The 23,743-nt window shown below is 49.4% G+C and overlaps 1 protein-coding gene across 2 annotated transcripts; it reads right to left on the bottom strand.

The window, feature by feature from the left end:
• Window positions 1-426: 426 nt before the first annotated feature.
• On the bottom strand, window positions 427-22,938 carry PLPP6 (phospholipid phosphatase 6). 2 transcript variants are annotated; one of them, XM_075320928.1, is made up of 3 exons: window positions 22,860-22,938; window positions 14,506-14,971; window positions 427-3,981 (listed from the first exon to the last, which is right to left on the bottom strand). In XM_075320928.1, the coding sequence occupies exons 2-3, from the start codon at window positions 14,945-14,947 to the stop codon at window positions 3,620-3,622; spliced, it is 804 nt and encodes a 267-aa protein (XP_075177043.1). In that variant the 5' UTR covers window positions 14,948-14,971; window positions 22,860-22,938; the 3' UTR covers window positions 427-3,619. The 2 variants fall into 2 exon arrangements, with proteins under 2 accessions (XP_075177043.1, XP_075177044.1); XM_075320929.1 differs by lacking the exon at window positions 22,860-22,938 and adding an exon at window positions 22,775-22,854.
• Window positions 22,939-23,743: the final 805 nt, after the last annotated feature.

The raw sequence follows: 23,743 nt of genomic DNA, 5'->3' as shown, positions 1-23,743 counted from the left end.
AAAGGAATTGGTTATCAGATTTTACCAACCAAACTATACGTATACATAGATCTTTCAAAGACAAGTCCACTAGTACCTTTACATGGCCAGTCTGTGCCTCCATTCCTGAAAAATGAGGGTTATATTTGATATGCAAATGAAGCTGAAGTAGTATTCATAGATCTGAAGCCTCGGTCACTCCACCTCCATTCCCTGCCCTGCACCGCCTCCACCTGCATGATAAACAGCCTCTGTGCTGTATGACAATGCAGTGGAGCGGTCAGTCAAGCAGGAGCAAGCTGCGCAGGGCGAGGAATGGAGGTGGAGTGACCGAGGCTTCAGATCCACAAACAGTTCTTCAGCTTCATTTGTATACCAAACAATACCCTGATTTCTCAGGAACGGACTGGCCATGTAAAAGGTATTGCTGGACTTGTCTTTGAAAGACCAACATGCACATATAGTTTGGGAGAAAATCCTGCTGACTGATTTCCTTTAAATTGTGATGTTTGTTTCAAACTTTGCATATATATACTGACAGCCCTGATCTCCTGGGCTAACCTCCTGCATGAGTCACTGACAGCCCCCTCCTCTTGGTCTAACCTCCTGCATGAGTCACAGACAGCCCCCTCCTCTTGGGCTAACCTCCTGCATGAGTCACTGACAGCCCTGATCTCCTGGGATAACCTCCTGCATGAGTCACTGACAGCCCCATCCTCTTGGGCTAACCTCCTGCATGAGTCAGTGACAGCCCTGATCTCCTGGGCTAACCTCCTGAATTAGTTACTGTGGCTAGTATTCACTCTGCACGGAGATCAAATACTTAGCTAATATCTCCGCAATGAAGAGGCAAAGTTTAAAAAAAAAAAAAGTTTTATTCTGCTCTGAAGTCACTTACTTCCAGTGTCCAGTTCAAAATGAAAAAGTTGATGAAGTGTCCTCTATAATGGTCTTTTCATTTAAACCAGAATTGTGTTTATTCTTTTTTTTTTTTAAGGAAAATATACATGCTGGTAGATGGCATTTAGCAACAGTGAACTAAACTTTTCTCAAAACTACAGTAACACTGAATTTTTACCAGCGATTCCCATTATAACATTACTGTGTGTTCGTAATATAGCAGTGTTCTTTGCCAGCTTGGAATACAGATTTCGTCCATAAGACCACCTCTACAAGACAGTGTTTTGCATAATTGTTTGAGGAGTGGAAATTGGACAAGGAAATACTAATTATTCTGTAAAGCTTTTCTTGTGAATTACAAATACTAATGCAAGATAGTGACAAAAACAGAGCAGTGAATCCAACACTGACTTCCCAGTTATGATCTAAAAGAGAGCCATTGTTTATAAAAGAAAAGAAAAAGAAAAAAAAAAGTTAAAATACATCACCCTCTTATAAGAGTAACATATCACACACATTATTAAGGCTGATTGGCAAAAGATGGCAAGGTTCAAGTTATGCTGGTGTAACCAAAGCAGTGTCATTTAAAATGGCCCCATTGGTTTTCAACTACACAATAATCTGATCTTATTATGAAACTTCTTAAAGAAAACCTTTCACCAGTGTGTAGCAAAAAAGCAGAATAGGAACTTATCTGACAATAAAGCACAATAATGTAAAGGAACTGATCACCTGATAAACTTCTGAATCGTGGCTAAAGCTGAAAATTTGTTTTGCTGCTGCAGTCCCAAGGGTTAAAAAAAACATTGAAATGCTACAAGAGAAACAGTAGGTGGGTCGTCTGCGCTTCTGTTGAAGATCCGAAAGAATGGTCCAGGATACAAAATAGACTTGATATGGTTTTATTATCTGAGGGTTTCAAGGTCTTCTGACTTCATCAAGATCAAAACTTTGCATAAGGCTATAATCCTAATGAAGTCTGAAGACCTCAAAACGCGTAGATAAGGGTATGTTCACATGGCATCTTTTTTTTAACCACAAAAAAACGCACCAAAAACACATTAAAAAAAACCAATGCGTTTTTAAGTCAAATCTATTGACTGGAAGGGCTCAAAAACATTGGAAAAACGCAAAAATAATTGACATGCTGCATCTTCAAAAACGCAGCCAAGATATAGCCAACAAAAGATGCCCAATGTGGACAGCAACATAGAAATCTCATAGACCTTGCTGAGGGAAGGAAATGCATGCATTTTGGTGCATATGTGGACTCAAAAATGACGCAAAAGATGCCCTGTGTGAACTTAGCCTAAAACCACATCCAGTCTACTTTGTGTCCCGCACCATTTTCTCAGCTGTCAATCAGCAGCGCTGACAACCAACCTACTATGTTTCTCTACTGGCTTTCACCAGTATGAGCACAGCAAACTGACCACGACATGGGATAAAGGCTGCACAGCGGAAATAAGTTATTACTGTTTTTATTTTTTAATCTATCATCTCTGTTGCGGAGATATAAGATTATAAAGTTTAGATTCTCATTTATACTAAGCCCAAGGGGTCGTTAGCAGAGATTCTTCTCTGAGATCATGTACTCTTCCCATGCATCTTATTGTCCAACTGTAAAGAGCGTCATACAGAAAGAAAATAAAATGTAATGACACAGCCATGCTCCTCACATTGCTGCACCTTCTCCGCAGACTACAACAGAAATATTTGTCATTACAAACACCTCTTGCTGTATTCACTTCAGGACACTCACTCCCAAACTGACTGCTGTGAGATGTGTTTGTAATGACACAAAACTGCTCATCACTGAATTGGTTAGTAGTGAAATCATGTAGGAGAGCAAGGCTGTGTGTTATTACATCAATTTTAATCAGTTTTGCAGCAGCTGTTTCATGATGCGGCCAGTTTGACAAGATACAATTGGTGAAAGGTCCTCTTTATGAAGGGAGTTTAATTTACTCTACAAAAGGTCCTCCAAAAAAAACAAAAAAACAAAAAAAAACAGTTCCTTACTGAAGACCTTTGTTCAATTTGCCTGAGGTCACTATCACACGGCAGTATTTTGGTAGCAGTTTTGCATCAGTATTAGTAAAGTGGAAACCAAGATTGCAACATAAGAAAAAAAAAAAAAAACAAGGCTTCAAGACCTCTTCTGTATATTGGACTCACAGCTATTTATTTGCTTACAAATACTGATACAAAAGAGAACCAAACAAGCCTTACTTAGTTACTTTATATGAGGGGGAAACAAAATTGTGAACTCACTAAAAGTAATACTAAAACAAAGAACAATATGTAAAGCCACAGGCTTCTAGTATTAGTGTTCAGACTTAAACCTTATGTATATAATAATGAAAAAAAAAACATTTCCAAACACAATGATTTTCACAGTATATAAAATATTTCCAGATAGAACATCTGAAGAAAAGGTAGAACAGAGCCTCAGGATTTCAGTTTTCACCATTGTGACGTCCACAGTTCTTGGACCAACACTGCAGAAGACGGAATGTTGGATTTGGAGTGCAATGATTCACAGCCAGTGCTGTCTACTAATCAGTTCCTAGAGTGTCATTTTTTGCCTTGGTTCTGCATGTAGCTGACCCCTCAAAGATATAGTTGGAGGTCCATGTATAAAAAGCTTCAAGATGAGGTGGGCAATCTAATCATATCCATTTTACATGATGACAAGGCTAACATGATGCCTTCAATGTTACCACATTCTGTCAACACATCATATTTTGAACAGGGCAGGTATCGTATTTGGCGACAGCCAGAAGTATTCAACCAAACTATACTGCATGTGCCCCATGAAGAAGCCAAACAGCACATCTGTCACATTGTGTCTACCCAGCATAACTCTGGACAAACTAACCACAATAGCCCAAAGCATCACAAGGATCCTGACTGGCACAGCTAATACCAGGTGATTAAGCATAAAACGAGAAACCATGGCAGCTCGCGTAGCATGACCTGATGGAAAGGAATACTTGTCCACAGAGAAGGTAGCAAACATGTCCATGCGGTTCTGGGTAGGTCTACGACGCTTCACTATTCCCTTCACAATTCCCACAAGAATGATATCCAACAGCAGGGCTGGAAAGAAAAAGAATAGGCATATTAGGAAGTTTATCCTTCATACACGTACAAGATGTATAGGTATTGTGCTCGCCTTTGGTTAACAGAAGGTTGAGAAATAAGGAGAAAGCTTCTCTTTAAAAGGGATAAATATACAAATATACTGGCGCTCCCAGCTCCAGGTGCATACAGCTGCAATAAGCCACAAGCCATCTGCTCAAACTGGTACAAACCAAAGAAGAAGGGAATTTTGTTACTTACCGTAAATTCCTTTTCTTCTAGCTCCTATTGGGAGACCCAGACGATTGGGTGTATAGCTACTGCCTCCGGAGGCCACACAAAGCATTACACTAAAAAGTGTAAGGCCCCTCCCCTTCTGGCTATACACCCCCCGTGGGATCACGGGCTGCTCAGTTTTAGTGCTAAAGCAAGAAGGAGGAAAGCCAATAACTGGTTTAAACAAATTCAATCCGAAGTAACATCGTAGAACTGAAACCGTTCAACATGAACAACATGTGTACCCGAAAAAACCAAAAATCCCGAAGGAAACAGGGCGGGTGCTGGGTCTCCCAATTGGAGCTAGAAGAAAAGGAATTTACGGTAAGTAACAAAATTCCCTTCTTCTTCGGCGCTCCATTGGGAGACCCAGACGATTGGGACGTCCAAAAGCAGTCCCTGGGTGGGTAAATTAATACCTCAAGTTAGAGCTGCAAAACAGCCCTCCCCTACGAGGAGGCAACCGCCGCCTGCAGGACTCTTCTACCTAGGCTGGCGTCCGCCGAAGCGTAGGTATGCACCTGATAATGTTTGGTGAAAGTGTGCAGACTCGACCAGGTAGCTGCCTGGCACACCTGTTGAGCCGTAGCCTGGTGTCGTAATGCCCAGGACGCACCCACGGCTCTGGTAGAATGGGCCTTCAGCCCTGATGGAACCGGAAGCCCAGCAGAACGGTAGGCTTCAAGAATCGGTTCCTTGATCCATCGAGCCAGGGTGGATTTGGAAGCCTGCGATCCTTTGCGCTTACCAGCGACAAGGACAAAGAGTGCATCCGAGCGGCGCAGGGGCGCCGTGCGGGAAATGTAGATTCTGAGTGCTCTCACGAGATCCAACAAATGCAAATCCTTTTCATACCGATGAACTGGATGAGGACAAAAGGAAGGCAAGGAGATATCCTGATTGAGATGAAAAGAGGATACCACCTTAGGGAGAAACTCCTGAATCGGGCGCAGCACTACCTTGTCCTGGTGAAAAACCAGGAAGGGAGCTTTGGATGACAGCGCTGCCAGCTCGGATACCCTCCGAAGAGACGTGACCGCTACCAGAAAGGCCACTTTCTGTGAGAGTCGAGAAAGTGAAACATCCCTCAGAGGCTCGAAGGGCGGCTTCTGGAGAGCAACTAGTACCCTGTTCAGATCCCATGGATCTAACGGCCGTTTGTACGGAGGGACGATGTGACAAACCCCCTGCAGGAACGTGCGTACCTGAGGAAGTCGTGCTAGACGCTTTTGAAAAAATACCGATAGCGCTGAGACTTGCCCTTTAAGGGAGCCGAGCGATAAGCCTTTTTCCAAACCAGATTGCAGGAAGGAAAGAAAAGTAGGCAATGCAAATGGCCAGGGGGACACTCCCTGTGCCGAGCACCAGGATAAGAAAATCTTCCACGTTCTGTGGTAGATCTTAGCAGACGTGGGCTTCCTAGCCTGCCTCATGGTGGCCACGACCACTTGAGATAATCCTGAAGATGCTAGTATCCAGGACTCAATGGCCACACAGTCAGGTTCAGGGCCGTAGAATTCAGATGGAAAAACGGCCCTTGTGACAGTAAGTCTGGCCGGTCTGGTAGCGCCCACGGTTGGCCGACCGTGAGATGCCACAGATCCGGATACCACGACCTCCTCGGCCAGTCTGGAGCGACGAGCAAGACGCGGCGGCAATCGGACCTGATCTTGCGTAGCACTCTGGGCAAGAGTGCCAGAGGGGGAAACACATAGGGCAGCTGGAACTGCGACCAATCTTGCACTAAGGCGTCTGCCGCCAGAGCTCTGTGATCGCGAGACCGTGCCATGAAAGTTGGGACCTTGTTGTTGTGCCGGGACGCCATTAGGTCGACGTCCGGCCTTCCCCAGCGGCGACAGATTTCCTGAAACACGTCCGGGTGAAGGGACCATTCCCCTGCGTCCATACCCTGGCGACTGAGGAAGTCTGCTTCCCAGTTTTCTACGCCGGGGATGTGAACTGAAGATATGGTGGAGGCCGTGGCTTCCACCCACATCAGAATCCGCCGGACTTCCTGGAAGGCTTGCCGACTGCGTGTCCCGCCTTGGTGGTTGATGTATGCCACCGCTGTGGAGTTGTCCGACTGAATTCGGATCTGCTTTCCTTCCAGCCACTGCTGGAAGGCTTGTAGGGCAAGATACACTGCCCTGATTTCCAGAACATTGATCTGAAGGGTGGACTCCTGCTGAGTCCACGTACCCTGAGCCCTGTGGTGGAGAAAAACTGCTCCCCACCCTGACAGACTCGCGTCTGTCGTGACCACCGCCCAGGATGGGGGTAGGAAGGACCTTCCTTGTGATAATGAGGTGGGAAGAAGCCACCATTGAAGAGAGTCCTTGGCCGTCTGGGAAAGGTAGACTTTCCTGTCTAAGGACGTCGACTTCCCGTCCCATTGGCGGAGAATGTCCCATTGAAGTGGGCGCAGATGAAACTGCGCAAACGGGACTGCCTCCATTGCTGCCACCATCTTCCCCAGGAAGTGCATGAGGCGTCTTAAGGGGTGCGACTGGCCTTGAAGGAGAGAGTGCACCCCTGTCTGTAGTGAACGCTGCTTGTCCATCGGAAGCTTCACTATCGCTGAGAGAGTATGAAACTCCATGCCAAGATATGTTAGTGATTGGGTCGGTGACAGATTTGACTTTGAAAAGTTGATGATCCACCCGAAAGTCTGGAGAGTCTCCAGCGCAACGTTCAGGCAGTGTTGGCATGCCTCTTGAGAGGGTGCCTTGACAAGTAGATCGTCCAAGTAAGGGATCACCGAGTGTCCCTGAGAGTGCAAGACTGCTACCACTGCTGCCATGACCTTGGTGAAAACCCGTGGGGCTGTCGCCAGACCAAATGGCAGGGCTACGAACTGAAGGTGTTCGTCTCCTATAACGAAGCGTAGAAAACGCTGGTGCTCTGGAGCAATCGGCACGTGGAGATAAGCATCTTTGATGTCTATTGATGCTAGGAAATCTCCTTGAGACATCGAGGCAATGACGGAGCGGAGAGATTCCATCCGGAACCGCCTGGTTTTCACGTGCTTGTTGAGCAGTTTTAGGTCCAGAACAGGACGGAAAGAGCCGTCCTTTTTTGGCACCACAAACAGATTGGAGTAAAAACCTTGACCTCGTTCCTGAAGAGGAACAGGGATCACCACTCCTTCTGCCCTTAGAGAGCACACCGCCTGCAGAAGAGCATCGCCTCGGTCGGGATGTGGGGAAGTTCTGAAGAACCGAGGCGGAGGACGAGAACTGAACTCTATCCGGTACCCGTGAGACAAAATGTCTGTTACCCACCGGTCCTTGACCTGTGGCAGCCAAATGTCGCAAAAGCGGGAGAGCCTGCCACCGACCGAGGATGCGGAGAGAGGAGGCCGAAAGTCATGAGGCAGCCGGCTTGGAAGCGGTTCCTCCAGCTGCTTTCTTTGGGCGTGAGTGAGCCCGCCAGGAATCTGAGCTCCTCTGCTCCTTCTGAGTCCTTTTGGACGAGGAGAATTGGGCCCTGCCCGAACCTCGAAAGGACCGAAACCTCGACTGTCCCCTCCACTGTTGAGGTTTGCTTGATCTGGGCTGGGGTAAGGAAGAGTCCTTACCCTTGGACTGTTTAATGATTTCAGCCAATTGCTCACCAAACAGTCTGTCTTGAGATAATGGCAAACTGGTTAAGCATTTTTTGGAAGCAGAATCTGCTTTCCATTCCTTTAACCATAAGGCTCTGCGTAAAACCACCGAGTTGGCGGACGCCATTGACGTACGGCTGGTAGAGTCCAAGACCGCATTGATAGCGTAAGTCGCAAACGCAGACATTTGCGAGGTCAAGGACGCCACTTGCGGCACTGATGGACGTATGACAGAGTCCACCTGCGCCAGACCAGCTGAAATAGCTTGGAGTGCCCACACGGCTGCGAATGCTGGAGCAAACGACGCGCCGATAGCTTCATAGACAGATTTCAACCAAAGGTCCATCTGTGGATCTAGCCGAAAGCCTGGAGATTGGGGGGTCCACCTTTGGACACTGGGTCCAGCGTTTGACCACGTCAGGGGGAAAGGGATAACGTGTATCCTTAAGACGTTTGGAGAAACGCTTATCTGGATAAGCATGGTGTTTCTGGACTGCTTCTCTGAAGTCAGAGTGGTCCAGAAAAGTACTCAATTTACGCTTGGGATACCTGAAATGGAATTTCTCCTGCTGTGCTGCTGCCTCCTCCGCTGGAGGAGAAATATCCAGCAGTCTATTGATGGCCGCTATAAGATCATTCACCATGGCGTCACCATCAGGGGTATCCAGGTTGAGAGCGGTCTCAGGATTAGACTCCTGATCACCTAGCTCTGTCTCATCATACAGAGAATCCTCTCGCTGAGACCCTGACCAGCGTGATGACGCCGAGGGTCTCTCCCAGCGAGCTCGCTTAGGCTGCCTGGGACTGTCGTCCGAGTCAGAGCCTTCAGCCTGTGATGCCTGGGACCCCCTTGGAGCACGGATTAGTTCCAACTGAGGGGGCCCGGGGAACATTGAATCAACAGTGCCCATGGTCTGAGTGACCGGCCTGGACTGCAAAGTTTCTAGAATTTTTGTCATAGTCACAGACATCTTATCAGCAAAAACTGCAAACTCTGTCCCCGTCACCGGGGCAGGGTTCACAGGCGTCTCTGCCTGGGCCACTACTAGCATAGACTCCGGCTGACGAAGTGGCACAGGGACCGAACATTGCACACAATGGGGGTCAGTGGAACCTGCCGGTAGATCAGCCCCACATGCGGTACAGGCAGCATATAAAGCCTGTGCCTTGGCACCCTTGCTTTTTGCGGATGACATGCTGTTGTCTCCTCAGAGCAATATAGGGGTATAAGCCAAGAAGCGACCGTACAGTGCAATATATAGGTACAGACAAAAGTACACAAAACAACACTGTGGCACTAGTGGGGTCAGCACCTAGGTGCTGCTTACCGCCCGCTTAACAGCGGGTGTGTGGTCGCCAGAATCCCCTGTCTGGGTCTCCCAGGGCTATGTCCGTTCTCCAGCTCAGACTGCGTGCAGGAATGGCTGCCGGCGTCCTGTGAAGAGGGGCGGGCCGTGGGCGTGCTGCAGACAAAGAGCGGGAAACTGGCGTCCCACTGTGCCCAGTGAGAGGGCTGGAGTATGTAAATAAGACTCCAGCCCTCGGCGCTGACTATTGTACAGCGTCTCTCCCCTTCCCTGACTGACAGGGCTGGGAGCGGGAACGAAACGTAACTAGGCCGCAGAAGCCGGGGACTAGATTTATAAGCGCTGCCGTCGTAAAAGCACGGTCGGCGCGAAGTCCCCGGCGCACCACAAGTCTCAGCCGCGCCGCAGTCCCCGGGGGCGGCCGGCGCGGTAGTTCCCCACACATAAACTCACTCAGCTAAGCTGCAGTGAGTATAACCCAAGCGCGCAGCGCTACTGTCCCCGGCGCACTAGAACACCCAGCAACACTGGAGTGTGTCTGTGCCTGTCTGTACGGGGACACAGAGTACCTGAATGTTGCAGGGCCTTGTCCCTGACGGTACCTAGCTCCGTATCCAGCAGGATCTCCGGGTCTGTGGATGGAGCCCGGCCTCAGAGCCTGGAGGCCGGTAAGATCCCACTTCACCAGAGCCCTCAGGGGGATGGGGAAGGAAAACAGCATGTGGGCTCCAGCCTCCGTACCCGCAATGGGTACCTCAACCTTAACAAACACCGCCAACAAGAGTGGGGTGAGAAGGGAGCATGCTGGGGGCCCTTTAGCATGGGCCCTCTTTTCTTCCATCCGATATAGTCAGCAGCTACTGCTGACTAAACAGTGGAGCTATGCGTGGATGTCTGACCTCCTTCGCACAAAGCTTGAAAACTGAGCAGCCCGTGATCCCACGGGGGGTGTATAGCCAGAAGGGGAGGGGCCTTACACTTTTTAGTGTAATGCTTTGTGTGGCCTCCGGAGGCAGTAGCTATACACCCAATCGTCTGGGTCTCCCAATGGAGCGCCGAAGAAAATAAAAATATATAAAATAGGCAAACCATGCTGAAAATGCACCTATAATCAATGGTCACCCAACTCTTGTCATGAATTCTGTGTATATACAGTAGTATAAAATCCTACATGAGTCTCATTAATGTCCAGCTTGTAATCATGCTCAGATGTGTCTGTTATCCAGATTCCAGGGAGAAAAGAAGGGAAAGTAAGCCGTAATTGCCCATCAGCTGTCAACCTCCTGGTTGTGGATGATGAGAATTCATGTTCTGTGGATGATGGGTGTAAGGCTGGAATCAGACTTGCGAGTGTAAAAATCGTTCCGATTCTCATGCCAGAAAGTCGGACGATTTCTTCTCACATTTCATCAGTGTGCTGTCAGGGTTTCCTCCTTGAGAAAGCAATAGCACCTCCGCGAAACGCGCGTTGGTGGTGATCTTGCTCCTCTTTGAGTATGTACATTTGGTATTGAACATGTTTTGGGTTTTTTCCTTTGTCACATTTTGACTTTAGTACTTCATAATGACCTGTGTATTGTATATGCATGATGCCACTCGGATCTGATTCTAGCTTGGATGCATTTGCACTTTAACTTTACCCTTTATATGCTGCTATGACTGACCTAGGGACCTTTGTGGTATTATACCTGTCAATTTAGGCCTTTTTATAGTAATCTGCAATTTATGATTTTTTCTGAAGCATGTACAATGTTTTTGACACGCTAATTATTGTGGTTCAACTCCCCTGATACTCCAGTCTCCTCAGACAATTTCCCATTAAATTTCATATACGGTTATTCTGTCTTGAGTAGACTGGAGATTTTCTCCTTTTTTTGCACCCGGTCAGACCATGGTCCCTCATTCTTTTGATAATACATCACATGAAATTTACAGTGTAGTATTTCACTTGTTTTTGTTATCTGTGATCCTTTCGTCTATACGGGTGCCTTCACATCTTATTATATATACACAGGTGGAGTTTGACCATATCATTACGCTTCTGCCTCATGCTCTGCCAATTCACCATTTATGTGGCTTATTGTCACCTCTCTCAAGGCTATTTGAGACAGACAGAAAATAGTTCATCACATTCCTGCCTCATGTTTTGCCAATTTACTATATACCATTTCCTTTGGTTAGTGTCACCTCTCTCACGTCTATTTGAGACAGACAGAAAATACCCCATTGTTTTCAATGCCTATGCCCCCATGATTAACTGGTAGTTGTTTTTAAATCTTGATCAATTGCTGTTGTTTATGCGTACACCTTTTCTAATAAATAAAAAATGTTCATATTTGCATATATACTGGCCTTCCTCCTGTTTTTGCAGTGTGCTGACAGTGTGCAATCAGTTTTTACCCTCAGCAGCTGCTATTCATGTAATGTTATGTACAGGAGCATTTACAGTGTTCTCTGCTACTTGCTAGAAATCCATTGAGAAAAATGGATGTCACTAGGATGGTGTGTGTGTGTGTGTGTGTGTGTGTGTGTGTGTGTGTGTGTGTGTGTGTCGTCCGTATGACATGCGTTTTTTTCACGCACCCATAGACTTGCATTGAAGAGACTCGCGCGAGAAACTCACCAAATGCAGCATGCTGCGATTTTTTTTCTCAGTCCGATTTGGAGTGAGTAAAAAAATAGCAGATGGGAGCTGCCTCATTGATTAACATGGGTCCGAGTGCAATGCAATATTTTCTCGCATAGCACTCGTGCGAGTTAATCGTAAGTGTGACTCCAGCCTAAAAAGGTGCCTGTGCAGTGTTCTGGCTGGTAGCGCTAACATACACTTGCCTTAATAGAGTATATCACAGTCTGCCTAAACTGAGTGACAGCACTCACTGTGAAAGTCCGTAATCCAGAATATTTTTTCCAATGCGTTTCAAAAGGAAGAGTCCTTCATCAGGGAGTTCCACTGCTAATGATCCCATGGACTTGTATAGGCAGACCTTGAGTCATGTAAACATGGATCCAATGATACACCACCTGTATATCCCCACAGTACATAAATGTAAGTAACTATTTTGCCATTTGATCCTTCTGGTTATAAAGTGTTCAATTGAAATATCCATTTACTTTCTATTCTAGACATTAAATGTAGGTAATTTCCCCCTCTCCAGTGTTGCTTAACCCTTTCAATCCTCAAGAACATGTTGCCTTTATATTACCATTATGGAACTCTTTGTAATGTCTACATAAAGGATGGCACAAAAGCTGTTCCTTTAATCTGGTGCGCAGTTTACGCTTTGTGCGTCCTATATATAATTTGTCACATAGGCACGTAATGCAATACATCACACCCTTACTGTAGCAGGCTAAATTAGCTTTTATTACATAAGTCTCTCCCATTCTTGTAAGAGTGTAATTTCCCACTTTTTATTGAACATAAGTTTTTTGGACAGTGAGGCCTAAGACACACGGCGAAAAAAAACAGTGTGAGTGGAGTGCGATAAAACATCGCATTCCACTTGGACCAATATTAGCCTGTGTGTCAGCGCACATGAGCGATTATTTTCTCAGCCCTAATCAGACCGAGAAAACAATCACAGCATGCTGCGATTGTAATGCGAGACTCTTTTCTTTCGCATCCATTTAAGTGAATGGGGCGAGAGAAAATCGCACTGCACTCGCGGTACATCGGTGTACCGCGCGTGCAGAGCGAGAATTGTAAAAGTCGGCTACGGAGGAGAGAGGGAGAGAAATCCCTCCCTCCCCTCCGCAGCACCGGCCCGCCCCTCCGCAGCAGGTCCACTCGCACGGTCGGACCTCAGTCGCATGGATACTAGCATGACACTCGGCTCCTGCTGTGCTGCCAGCGGGAGCTGAGTGTTATGCGAGCATCGCACTAGTGCCCCCGGCCTTATGTTGATGTTCCAGAATGCAATATGACTATTTTAATAAATGTTTTTTTGTTTCTGTTAAAGAATACATTTTTATGGAAGAAAAAAAAAAAAAATATGATCCATCCACCAATAATAATTCTCTTCAATATTTCCTTCCTACCTCCCCTTTCGTTATTTCCTTCCTACCTCCCCTTTCGTTATTTCCTTCCTACCTCCCCTTTCGTTATTTCCTTCCTACCTCCCCTTTCGTTATTTCCTTCCTACCTCCCCTTTCGTTATTTCCTTCCTACCTCCCCTTTCGTTATTTCCTTCCTACCTCCCCTTTCGTTATTTCCTTCCTACCTCCCCTTTCGTTATTTCCTTCCTACCTCCCCTTTCGTTATGTCCTTCCTTCCTCCCCTTTCCTTATTTCCTACCTACCTTCCCTTTCATTATTTCCTACCTACCTTCCCTTTCATTATTTCCTACCTACCTTTCCTTTCATTATTTCCTACCTACCTTCCCTTTCAGTATTTCCTACCTACCTTCCCTTTCAGTATTTCCTACCTACCTTCCCTTTCAGTATTTCCTACCTACCTTCCCTTTCAGTATTTCCTACCTACCTTCCCTTTCAGTATTTCCTACCTACCTTCCCTTTCATTATTTAATTACACTAAACTGTGGGATATACAGGTGGTGTATTATTGGAGCCATAATTACCTGAAGCAAGGTCTGCCTATACAAGTCCATGGGATCAATAATAATGGAAAACCCTGATGAAGGACACTTCCTTTGAAACGCATTGGAGATAGTATCCTGGATGGACTATTCCTTAGTGAGTGACATCCCTCTGTTTATGTGCACTAGTGCTGCCGGCCAGTTCTTACACCCATAATCCACAGATTACAAACTCCTATCATCCACAACTTGGACATTTTTTTTTACTCTCCCTTCTTAGTTCCCTGGAATCTGGATAACAGACGCATTTGAGCATATTTACAATATGGACACTAATCAGACTTGGGTAGGAGTTTATGTACTATATAGGCAGACGTTTTGTGACAACTGATTTTAGGAGCATTTTTAGCAGTTTGACTATTTATATATTTATTCTCTTTAAAGGGATTGTGTTTCCCAAAAAAACGCTGTGCCCATAATGTCTGACTGGCCGGAAGTCAGAAGTAATATCACAAGCTCCTAATAAGAGCCAGAACAAGGTTCTTAAAGAGTTGCAGTGATTTGGGACCTCCGGGGCGCTCCATTAAACACTGAAGCTGCTGGCAGGTCAAGAATAACAGGAGACCGACCGGTGATAGAAGGTGAAGACGGCGGCTGGCAAGTATAAGACCCGAGTCAGAGGACTTCTATTTAATGCAGCCTGTCAGAGTGGAGCTTTAAGCTTTCATCACTTTCCTGTGTAGAGTGAAGCAATATTTGCTATTCCACCTGTCAAACCCAATAGAAATCCACAGAAGTATTAACAAAAGTAATTTACCAAAGAGCAGATTCAGTATGACCTCCCGGCCAGCTGAGCTGTCACTTCTGTACAGACAATACATTGTACCAGCAATCCAAGGAATGCCATGACCAGAAATCTCCACCAACTTCATCATAGGACGGGCACTGCCCCACGAGGATCCTTCCCTTGCGCAAACTCCCATCGTTTTGGACAACCACAAGTCTACAGCCAATAATGACCTTAGTGCAATTCCAAGAAATGATGGGTTTAATTTCATGCAGTCTTCTTCTGGAAGCTGCTGCTGAGTGGAGGAGGAATTCGAGTCCTTGCGGTGAACTGGACTGTCTGATGGCCGGTGCCTCGCTGACGTTAGGTCTGAAACACTAGCTTTGTTGGTCAGTAAGGACATAAACTCAAACCTTCCATTGATATTAGGATTGCCAGAGGCGGCTGCTCTGCTGATCCTTGGACTTGGCATTTTTCAGGTTGTGCTGCTGTTGATCTGTGAAAAGAATAAACAATATAAGATGGATTTATAGGAGCTGTAACAACATAGAGGGATTCATTATACTTGGTCTTAGCACTGGGCAAATTTAAAACACGTGATTTGTAAATGTGTGTTAGCAAGGGCACATGTAAATAATGGCTGACCGACATCTACAGAAAAGAATGTTACACCATCATCATAAACATGGGTTCTTTACTGTAAAAGCAGAGTCTATTGAACTCACACAAAGTTCTGAGGAACGATTCATTAAATTAGTTCAGTAAGACTCTTGATGTCTTTCTTGAAAAATGTTATGACAGGTTATGGGTACTAGATTTCTCAAGATGTGGCAGTCATGCTGGACAACTGGTGTCCACCTAATGGGATTTTGCCTTCTCCTGGATCCACACATAGGTCAGACTTGAGAAACTATGTTTTTCACCCTTGTCAGCCCCATCACTAAGTAACCCTTCCTCTGCTCCCACTCCCCCACATACAAAGTAGCTAGGATCAATCAGTGGTTAGCAATATTACCTTGGAGCAAAGAAACTCATGGTTTATTTCTGGCCAAGCACATTAAAATCCTGTTGATCCAAAATTTAAGGGGGTTGTCCATCTCTAGGATATCCCATTCTGAACCACATTTCTCTTGGGTATAATAAAAAGGCCTATACTCACCTCCATATGTGGAGACAGTGAAAAAAAGTGCAATTGCATGATTGTTTTGGGCGTTTTTTATTCAGCATGTTCACTATATGACATGTCAGTGTGATGCCTCATAAGTACAAGTTTGTAGATACTAGAGTTGAGTGAGTACCTGTCATATCAAGCACTGTAATACTCGCGTATTCATTACAAATAGCTTGTGCAAGGCAATGGGGAAAAACTCGCCAAGTAACAAGTAACCAGAATGCCGTAGTATTCGTGCGAGTAGCGAATAGTGCGGCATTCGGGTTACTCGTTACATTGCGAGTATTCCCCATTGATTGCACACACTATTCGAAATGAATACGCGAGTATTAGACAGTACCCAAACATGTATAGTTTTACTTTTATTTAAAAGGTGAAAAAAAAAAAAAAAAAATCAAATGTTTGGAGAAAAAAAAACAATAGACCTCAGTGACTGCTTATTTTTTGAGTCTTTGAGCTAACATTTTTAATGATAACATTTTTGGGTAGATGCGATGTTTTCATTGCTTATGATTGCATTTTAAAGAAACGTTGCGGCGACCAAAAAACGTAATTTTGGAGTGTGGAATTTTTTTCTTGTCAGGCCGTGTACCGATCAGATTAATTGATTTTATATTTTGATAAATCTAGCATTTCTGAACACGGCAATATTAAACCCTTCACGACCATGGCCGGATATATCCGTCATGGAGAGTGTCCCGTTAAGCCCCGCCCACTGCCGCGGGCAGGCGGCGTTGATCGGCTCACATATCAGCTGTTTTCAACAGCTGACATGTGTGCCTGCATGTTACGAGTGGAATCGCATTCCACCCGTAACAATAACCCCTTACATCTCGCTGCCAAAGTCTGGCAGCGAGATGTATATACGCGCGGTGAAGATTTTCACTTACCGCCGCCCCCACCGGAAGTCACGTGTGTGATCACGTGACTTTCGGTGGTTGCCATGGTAGCACAGGGTCATGTGATGATGCCTGGAGCTATGATGTATCATATGTTGTTTTTCTTCATTGAATTGGTCGGTGGCTGACCCCCACCAAGCTATGCACCCCAATTTGGGATGTATTCCATCTGTCTAGATTTTGGCGGTTGGTGACTGTTCACATTGTCATCAGGCCTTGTCCACAGGCTATTTACTTCATGCAGCATTTGCTTGGACCTGTCCCGCCCACAGCCATGACTCAGTCATGGGTACGGGATTGAAATAGACCAGGTGAGTGCTGCTAAGAGCAGTTCTACTATTCATATGTGACGCCGTATGGCACATTTTATAAAAATATTTTAGTGTAGGACTGCCTCAAATGAGATTTGCCGTGACGTGGCGAGGCAGCTCAAGAAATTGCAATTTTTTGCCAAAAATCTCAAAAATTTTTATAATAAGTACAGCTTGGAATTTTTAGTGCTGAAGTGCACATTTAGTGCTGGCTTTTTGTTTTTCTTAGATGTATCACTATCGTTTTCCCTCGGCCCGGAGCAGAGTGAAACAGGAAGTGACTGTATCTGCTGTTTACTGCTGTGTAGCTGTAATCAGCAGATAGATAAGAGCGATCGGATTGTTGATCGCTATAGCCTCCTAGGGGGACTAGTAAAATTAAAAAAAAAAGTTAAAAAAAGTTTTCAAAAATAAAAAAAAAAAAAAAAACACCTAAAAGTTCAAATCACCCCCCTTTCCCCACCATTGAAAATTAAAGGGTTACAAAATAAATAAATATACACATTTGGTATCGCCGCGTTCAGAAATGCCCGATCAAAATATAAAATCAATTAATCTGATTGGAATTTTTTTGCCACTACGCCGTTTACCAAACGCCAAAATTACGTTTTTTGGTCGCCGCAAGTTTTACGCAAAATGCAATAAAAAGCGATCAAAACTTAGCATCTGCGCAAAAATGGTACCATTAAAAATGTCAGCTCGAGACGCAAAAAATAAGCCGTCACTGAGCCATAGATCCCGAAAAATGAGGACGCTACGGGTTTCGGAAAATGGCGCAAAACGTACGACACTTTTATTGGACAAGCTTGTGAATTTTTTTTAACCCCTTAGATACAAGTAAGCCTATACATGTTTGGTGTCTACAAACTCGCACCGACCTCAGGCATCATACCCACACATCAGTTTTACCATATAGTGAACACCGTGAATAAAACATCGAAAAACTATTGTGCCATCACACTTTTTTTGCAGTTTTTCCACACTTGGAATTTTTTTGCTGTTTTCCAGTACACCATATGGTAAAACTTATAGTTTCATTTAAAAATACAACTTGTCCCGCAAAAAACAAGCCCTCATATGGCAAGATTGACAGAAAAATAAAAAAAAGTTATGGCTCTCGGAAGAAGGGGAGCAAAAACAAAAAACGCAAACACGGAAAGTGCCCCGGGACTGAAGGTGTTAAATATGTGTGGGGGTTTTAACAGCTTTATTTTTCAATGGGTAAAGGGGGGTGGGAGGGTGATTTTAGCTTTTAGCTGTTTTTTCTTTATTTTTACATTTTTTATTGATTTTACTAGTCCCCCTAGGGGACGTAATGCCTGCACAGTCCGATGCCCTGTGCATTCACGCTTATGGAGGGAGTGGCATCACTCTGATCAGCAGAAACGCTCATCTGCTGTGACTTACGGGGCCGCCAATAGCTGCAAGGAACGGCGCAATCCCCACAGTGGCTATTTAAATTACGCTGTCAGCGGTTGACAGCACGATTTAAAGGGTTTAACAGATGAGGGTGGATCTCCGATCCACCTACACCTGTCAGCCACACGTCTGTTGATCACTCGTTTGCTGATTGGTAACTGGGAGGCAACCAAGGACGACCAGAATATCCTTGGTCGTAAAGGGGTTAAACGCATCAATATTACACATGATAATAAGCAACTTTATAATATATCTTATTAGACAAATCTGCTTCTTTTTCTGGCAGAATTGATCAAAATTCTCAGTTCGGCTAGTATGAGAAGAATCAGACACCCACAGTGAGCGGATCTGTGCAGCTCTGGCTCAGTTCACTGCTATCCAGCTCAGTTCACTGCTATCCAGCCGCCACAGGGGCTAACAACAGCTGATTGATGGGGCCACGAGGTCTTGAACCCATGATATTATAAGGAAGAACAGCAGGGTGTAAAGATCACGGTCGCAGAGGGTGTGATCGCAAACAGGTCTATACAGGAATGGGGCCCACTGACGCCAGTGCCTATTTCATCTGAATGTGTTCTCAAATGCACATTCAGGTGAAATGTACTACAGCGCAGAGACCTATTGGCCAATCATAGGCAGAATTGCATGGGTGGCGCATGGCAGTGACGTCACATGCTTCCCGTGCCGAAACACTTAAGTTAGCTCCTGGCTTCTGCGCCAGCTATAGAAGAGTATGCTGTGCATTGTGGGAGGTGAGAAATATAGAGATTTTTATTAAATGTGTTAGATAAGAACAAAAGAGTGGCCAAGGATGGGGCATCATACCAGGAAGGGGCCCAGGTTGGGGAACGGGAATTGCATGAGACCAGGAAGCGGGCATCACACCAGGAAGGGGCCCAGGACAGAGGAATGGGGGGGGGGAGGGCATCACACAAGGAAGGGGCCCAGGACAGAGGAATGGGGGGGGGCATCACACCAGGAAGGGGCCCAGGACAGAGGAGTGGGGGGGGGGCATCACACCAGGAAGGGGCCCAGGACAGAGGAATGGGGGGGGAGGGCATCACACCAGGAAGGGGCCCAGGACAGAGGAATGGGGGGGGGGCATCACACCAGGAAGGGGCCCAGGACAGAGGAATGGGGGGGAGGCATCACACCAGGAAGGGGCCCAGGACACAGGAATGGGGGGGGGCATCACACCAGGAAGGGGCCCAGGACACAGGAATGGGGGGGGGGAGGGCATCACACCAGGAAGGGGCCCAGGACAGACGAATGGAGGGGGGAGGGCATCACACCAGGAAGGGGCCCAGGACAGACGAATGGGGGGGGGAGGGCATCACACCAGGAAGGGGCCCAGGACAGACGAATGGGGGGGGGGGGCATCACACCAGGAAGAGGCCCAGGACAGCGGAATGGGGGGGGGGGCATCACACCAGGAAAGGGCCCAGGACAGAGGAATGGGGGGGGCATCACACCAGGAAGGGGCCCAGGACAGAGGAATGGGGGGGGGAGGGCATCACACCAGGAAGGGGCCCAGGACAGAGGAATGGGGGGGGGGGAGGGCATCACACCAGGAAGGGGCCCAGGACAGAGGAATGGGGGGGGGGGGAGGGCATCACACCAGGAAGGGGCCCAGGACAGAGGAATGGGGGGGGGGAGGGCATCACACCAGGAAGGGGCCCAGGACAGAGGAATGGGGGGGAGGGCATCACACCAGGAAGGGGCCCAGGACAGAGGAATGGGGGGGGGGGGGGGGCATCACACCAGGAAGGGGCCCAGGACAGAGGAATGGGGGGGGGGGGGCATCACACCAGGAAGGGGCCCAGGACACAGGAATGGGGGGGGCATCACACCAGGAAGGGGCCCAGGACACAGGAATGGGGGGGGAGGGCATCACACCAGGAAGGGGCCCAGGACAGACGAATGGGGGGGGGGGGCATCACACCAGGAAGGGGCCCAGGACAGACGAATGGGGGGGGGGAGGGCATCACACCAGGAAGGGGCCCAGGACAGACGAATTGGGGGGGGGGGGGGCATCACACCAGGAAGAGGCCCAGGACAGCGGAATGGGGGGGGGGCATCACACCAGGAAAGGGCCCAGGACAGAGGAATGGGGGGGGGGAGGGCATCACACCAGGAAGGGGCCCAGGACAGAGGAATGGGGGGGGGGAGGGCATCACACCAGGAAGGGGCCCAGGACAGAGGAATGGGGGGGGGGGAGGGCATCACACCAGGAAGGGGCCCAGGACAGAGGAATGGGGGGGGGGGAGGGCATCACACCAGGAAGGGGCCCAGGACAGAGGAATGGGGGGGAGGGCATCACACCAGGAAGGGGCCCAGGACAGAGGAATGGGGGGGGGGGGGGGCATCACACCAGGAAGGGGCCCAGGACAGAGGAATGGGGGGGGGGGGGGCATCACACCAGGAAGGGGCCCAGGACACAGGAATGGGGGGGGCATCACACCAGGAAGGGGCCCAGGACACAGGAATGGGGGGGGAGGGCATCACACCAGGAAGGGGCCCAGGACAGACGAATGGGGGGGGGGGCATCACACCAGGAAGGGGCCCAGGACAGACGAATGGGGGGGGGAGGGCATCACACCAGGAAGGGGCCCAGGACAGACGAATGGGGGGGGGGGGGGCATCACACCAGGAAGAGGCCCAGGACAGCGGAATGGGGGGGGGGGGCATCACACCAGGAAAGGGCCCAGGACAGAGGAATGGGGGGGGCATCACACCAGGAAGGGGCCCAGGACAGAGGAATGGGGGGGGGGAGGGCATCACACCAGAAGGGGCCCAGGACAGAGGAATGGGGGGGGGGAGGGCATCACACCAGGAAGGGGCCCAGGACAGAGGAATGGGGGGGGGGGGAGGGCATCACACCAGGAAGGGGCCCAGGACAGAGGAATGGGGGGGGGGGGAGGGCATCACACCAGGAAAGGGGCCCAGGACAGAGGAATGGGGGGGGGGGGGGGGCATCACACCAGGAAGGGGCCAGGACAGAGGAATGGGGGGGGGGGGGCATCACACCAGGAAGGGGCCCAGGACAGAGGAATGGGGGGGGGGGGGCATCACACCAGGAAGGGGCCCAGGACAGAGGAATGGGGGGGGGGGGGAAATCACACCAGGAAGGGGCCCAGGACAGAGGAATGGGGGGGGGGGGCAATCACACCAGGAAGGGGCCCAGGACAGAGGAATGGGGGGGCATCACACCAGGAAGGGGCCCAGGACAGAGGAATGGGGGGGCATCACACCAGGAAGGGGCCCAGGACAGAGGAATGGGGGGGCATCACACCAGGAAGGGGCCCAGGACAGAGGAATGGGGGGGCATCACACCAGGAAGGGGCCCAGGACAGAGGAATGGGGGGGCATCACACCAGGAAGGGGCCCAGGACAGAGGAATGGGGGGGCATCACACCAGGAAGGGGCCCAGGACAGAGGAATGGGGGGGCATCACACCAGGAAGGGGCCCAGGACAGAGGAATGGGGGGGCATCACACCAGGAAGGGGCCCAGGACAGAGGAATGGGGGGGCATCACACCAGGAAGGGGCCCAGGACAGAGGAATGGGGGGCATCACACCAGGAAGGGGCCCAGGACAGAGGAATGGGGGGCATCACACCAGGAAGGGGCCCAGGACAGAGGAATGGGGGGCAATCACACCAGGAAGGGGCCCAGGACAGAGGAATGGGGGGGCATCACACCAGGAAGGGGCCCAGGACAGAGAATGGGGGGGCATCACACCAGGAAGGGGCCCAGGACAGAGGAATGGGGGGGCATCACACCAGGAAGGGGCCCAGGACAGAGGAATGGGGGGGCATCACACCAGGAAGGGGCCCAGGACAGAGGAATGGGGGGGCATCACACCAGGAAGGGGCCCAGGACAGAGGAATGGGGGGGCATCACACCAGGAAGGGGCCCAGGACAGAGGAATGGGGGGGCATCACACTAGGAAGGGGCCATCACACCAGGAAGAGGCCCAGGACAGAGGAATGGGGGGGCATCACACTAGGAAGGGCCATCACACCAGGAAGGGGCCCAGGACAGAGGAATGGGGGGGCATCACACTAGGAAGGGGCCATCACACTAGGAAGGGGCCATCACACTAGGAAGGGGCCATCACACCAGGAAGGGGCCCAGGACAGAGGAATGGGGGGGGGGGGGATATTACACCAGGAAGGGGCCCAGAAAGGAGGAATGGGGGGGAAAGCAAGACAGAGGAATGGAAGGTGGGGGGGCATCAGACCCTAGTGACCCCACTGAAGGACCGCTGACCAATATGATGTATCTGGACATCCACTTTCCTGCTTCTGAGGGTCTGTAAGGACTAGTGATCAGTCCCTGACATGTGGTTCACAGAAACCCTCCATCACCCAACCCGTGAAAGTGATAATGCCGTATATAGGATCAGTGCTGAGGTCCACCGTGCGGCCCTCAGAGGGATGACACTACAACAGGAGAGCAGCAGCAACAGTGGAGGCCGGCGCATCACAGACTTCATACCTAGGAGAATAGTGGCGGCCCCGCTCGTGTACACAATGCTGCCGGACACTACGAGCAGGGACCTCCAGCCGTGGGCGACACTGACCTCTGGGGACGCGCCAGCACCTGCCGCAGTCCAGACACTGCTTCCGGCAACCAACTCATCTGCATGCACGTCTGGTAAACACGTCCGACGTCACCTACGTCCATGTCTCCAGTGCATGTCGTCACTTCCGGCCAGTGATGCGATACGTAAACAATGAGTGACGGCAGAGACGTCCCGCTGCGTCTGGAGCTGCTCCTGTGAGGCTCCTCCCACTCCAGCAGCTTCACTGTGCCGGCTGGTCAGTGGTCACCGCCACACTGGGGGATTCCGGGAGCTGCTCACAGGCTCCAAGGCAGCGTGAGACCCAGGGTACACCCCAGGAGGCAGCAAGAGACCCAGGGTGCCCCCCAGGAGGCAGCGTGAGACCCAGGGTGCACCCCAGGAGGCATCGAGAGACCCAGGGTGCCCCCCAGGAGGCAGCGAGAGACCCAGGGTGCACCCCAGGAGGCAGCGTGAGACCCAGGGTGCCCCCCAGGAGGCATCGAGAGACCCAGGGTGCACCCCAGGAGGCATCGAGAGACCCAGGGTGCCCCCCAGGAGACAGCGAGAGACCCAGGGTGCACCCCAGAAGGCAGCGTGAGACCCAGGGTGCCCCCCAGGAGGCAGCGTGAGACCCAGGGTGCCCCCCAGGAGGCAGCGTGAGACCCAGGGTACACCCCAGGAGGCAGCGTTAGACCCAGGGTGCCCCCCAGGAGGCAGCGTGAGACCCAGGGTGCACCCCAGGAGGCAGCGTGAGACCCAGGGTGCACCCCAGGAGGCAGCGTGAGACCCAGGGTGCACCCCAGGAGGCAGCGTGAGACCCAGGGTGCACCCCAGGAGGCAGCGAGAGACCCAGGGTGCACCCCAGGAGGCAGCGAGAGACCCAGGGTGCACCCCAGGAGGCA

This window comes from Anomaloglossus baeobatrachus, chromosome 8 (genome assembly GCF_048569485.1).
Source record: "Anomaloglossus baeobatrachus isolate aAnoBae1 chromosome 8, aAnoBae1.hap1, whole genome shotgun sequence".
In the NCBI taxonomy this organism is placed as follows: domain Eukaryota; kingdom Metazoa; phylum Chordata; class Amphibia; order Anura; family Aromobatidae; genus Anomaloglossus; species Anomaloglossus baeobatrachus.
Note: the sequence above shows the minus strand (reverse complement) of the source record. Positions and strands in the feature narration are given on the sequence as shown.

Excerpts from the sequence above, each read along its gene's own strand:
- PLPP6 (XM_075320928.1), bottom strand. The coding sequence starts at position 14,947 with ATGCCAAGTCCAAGGATCAGCAGAGCAGCCGCCTCTGGCAATCCTAAT. Across the intron at positions 3,982-14,505 it reads CATACTGAATCTGCTCTTTG|CCCTGCTGTTGGATATCATT; the intron begins GTAAATTACTTT and ends TTTTCTTTCCAG.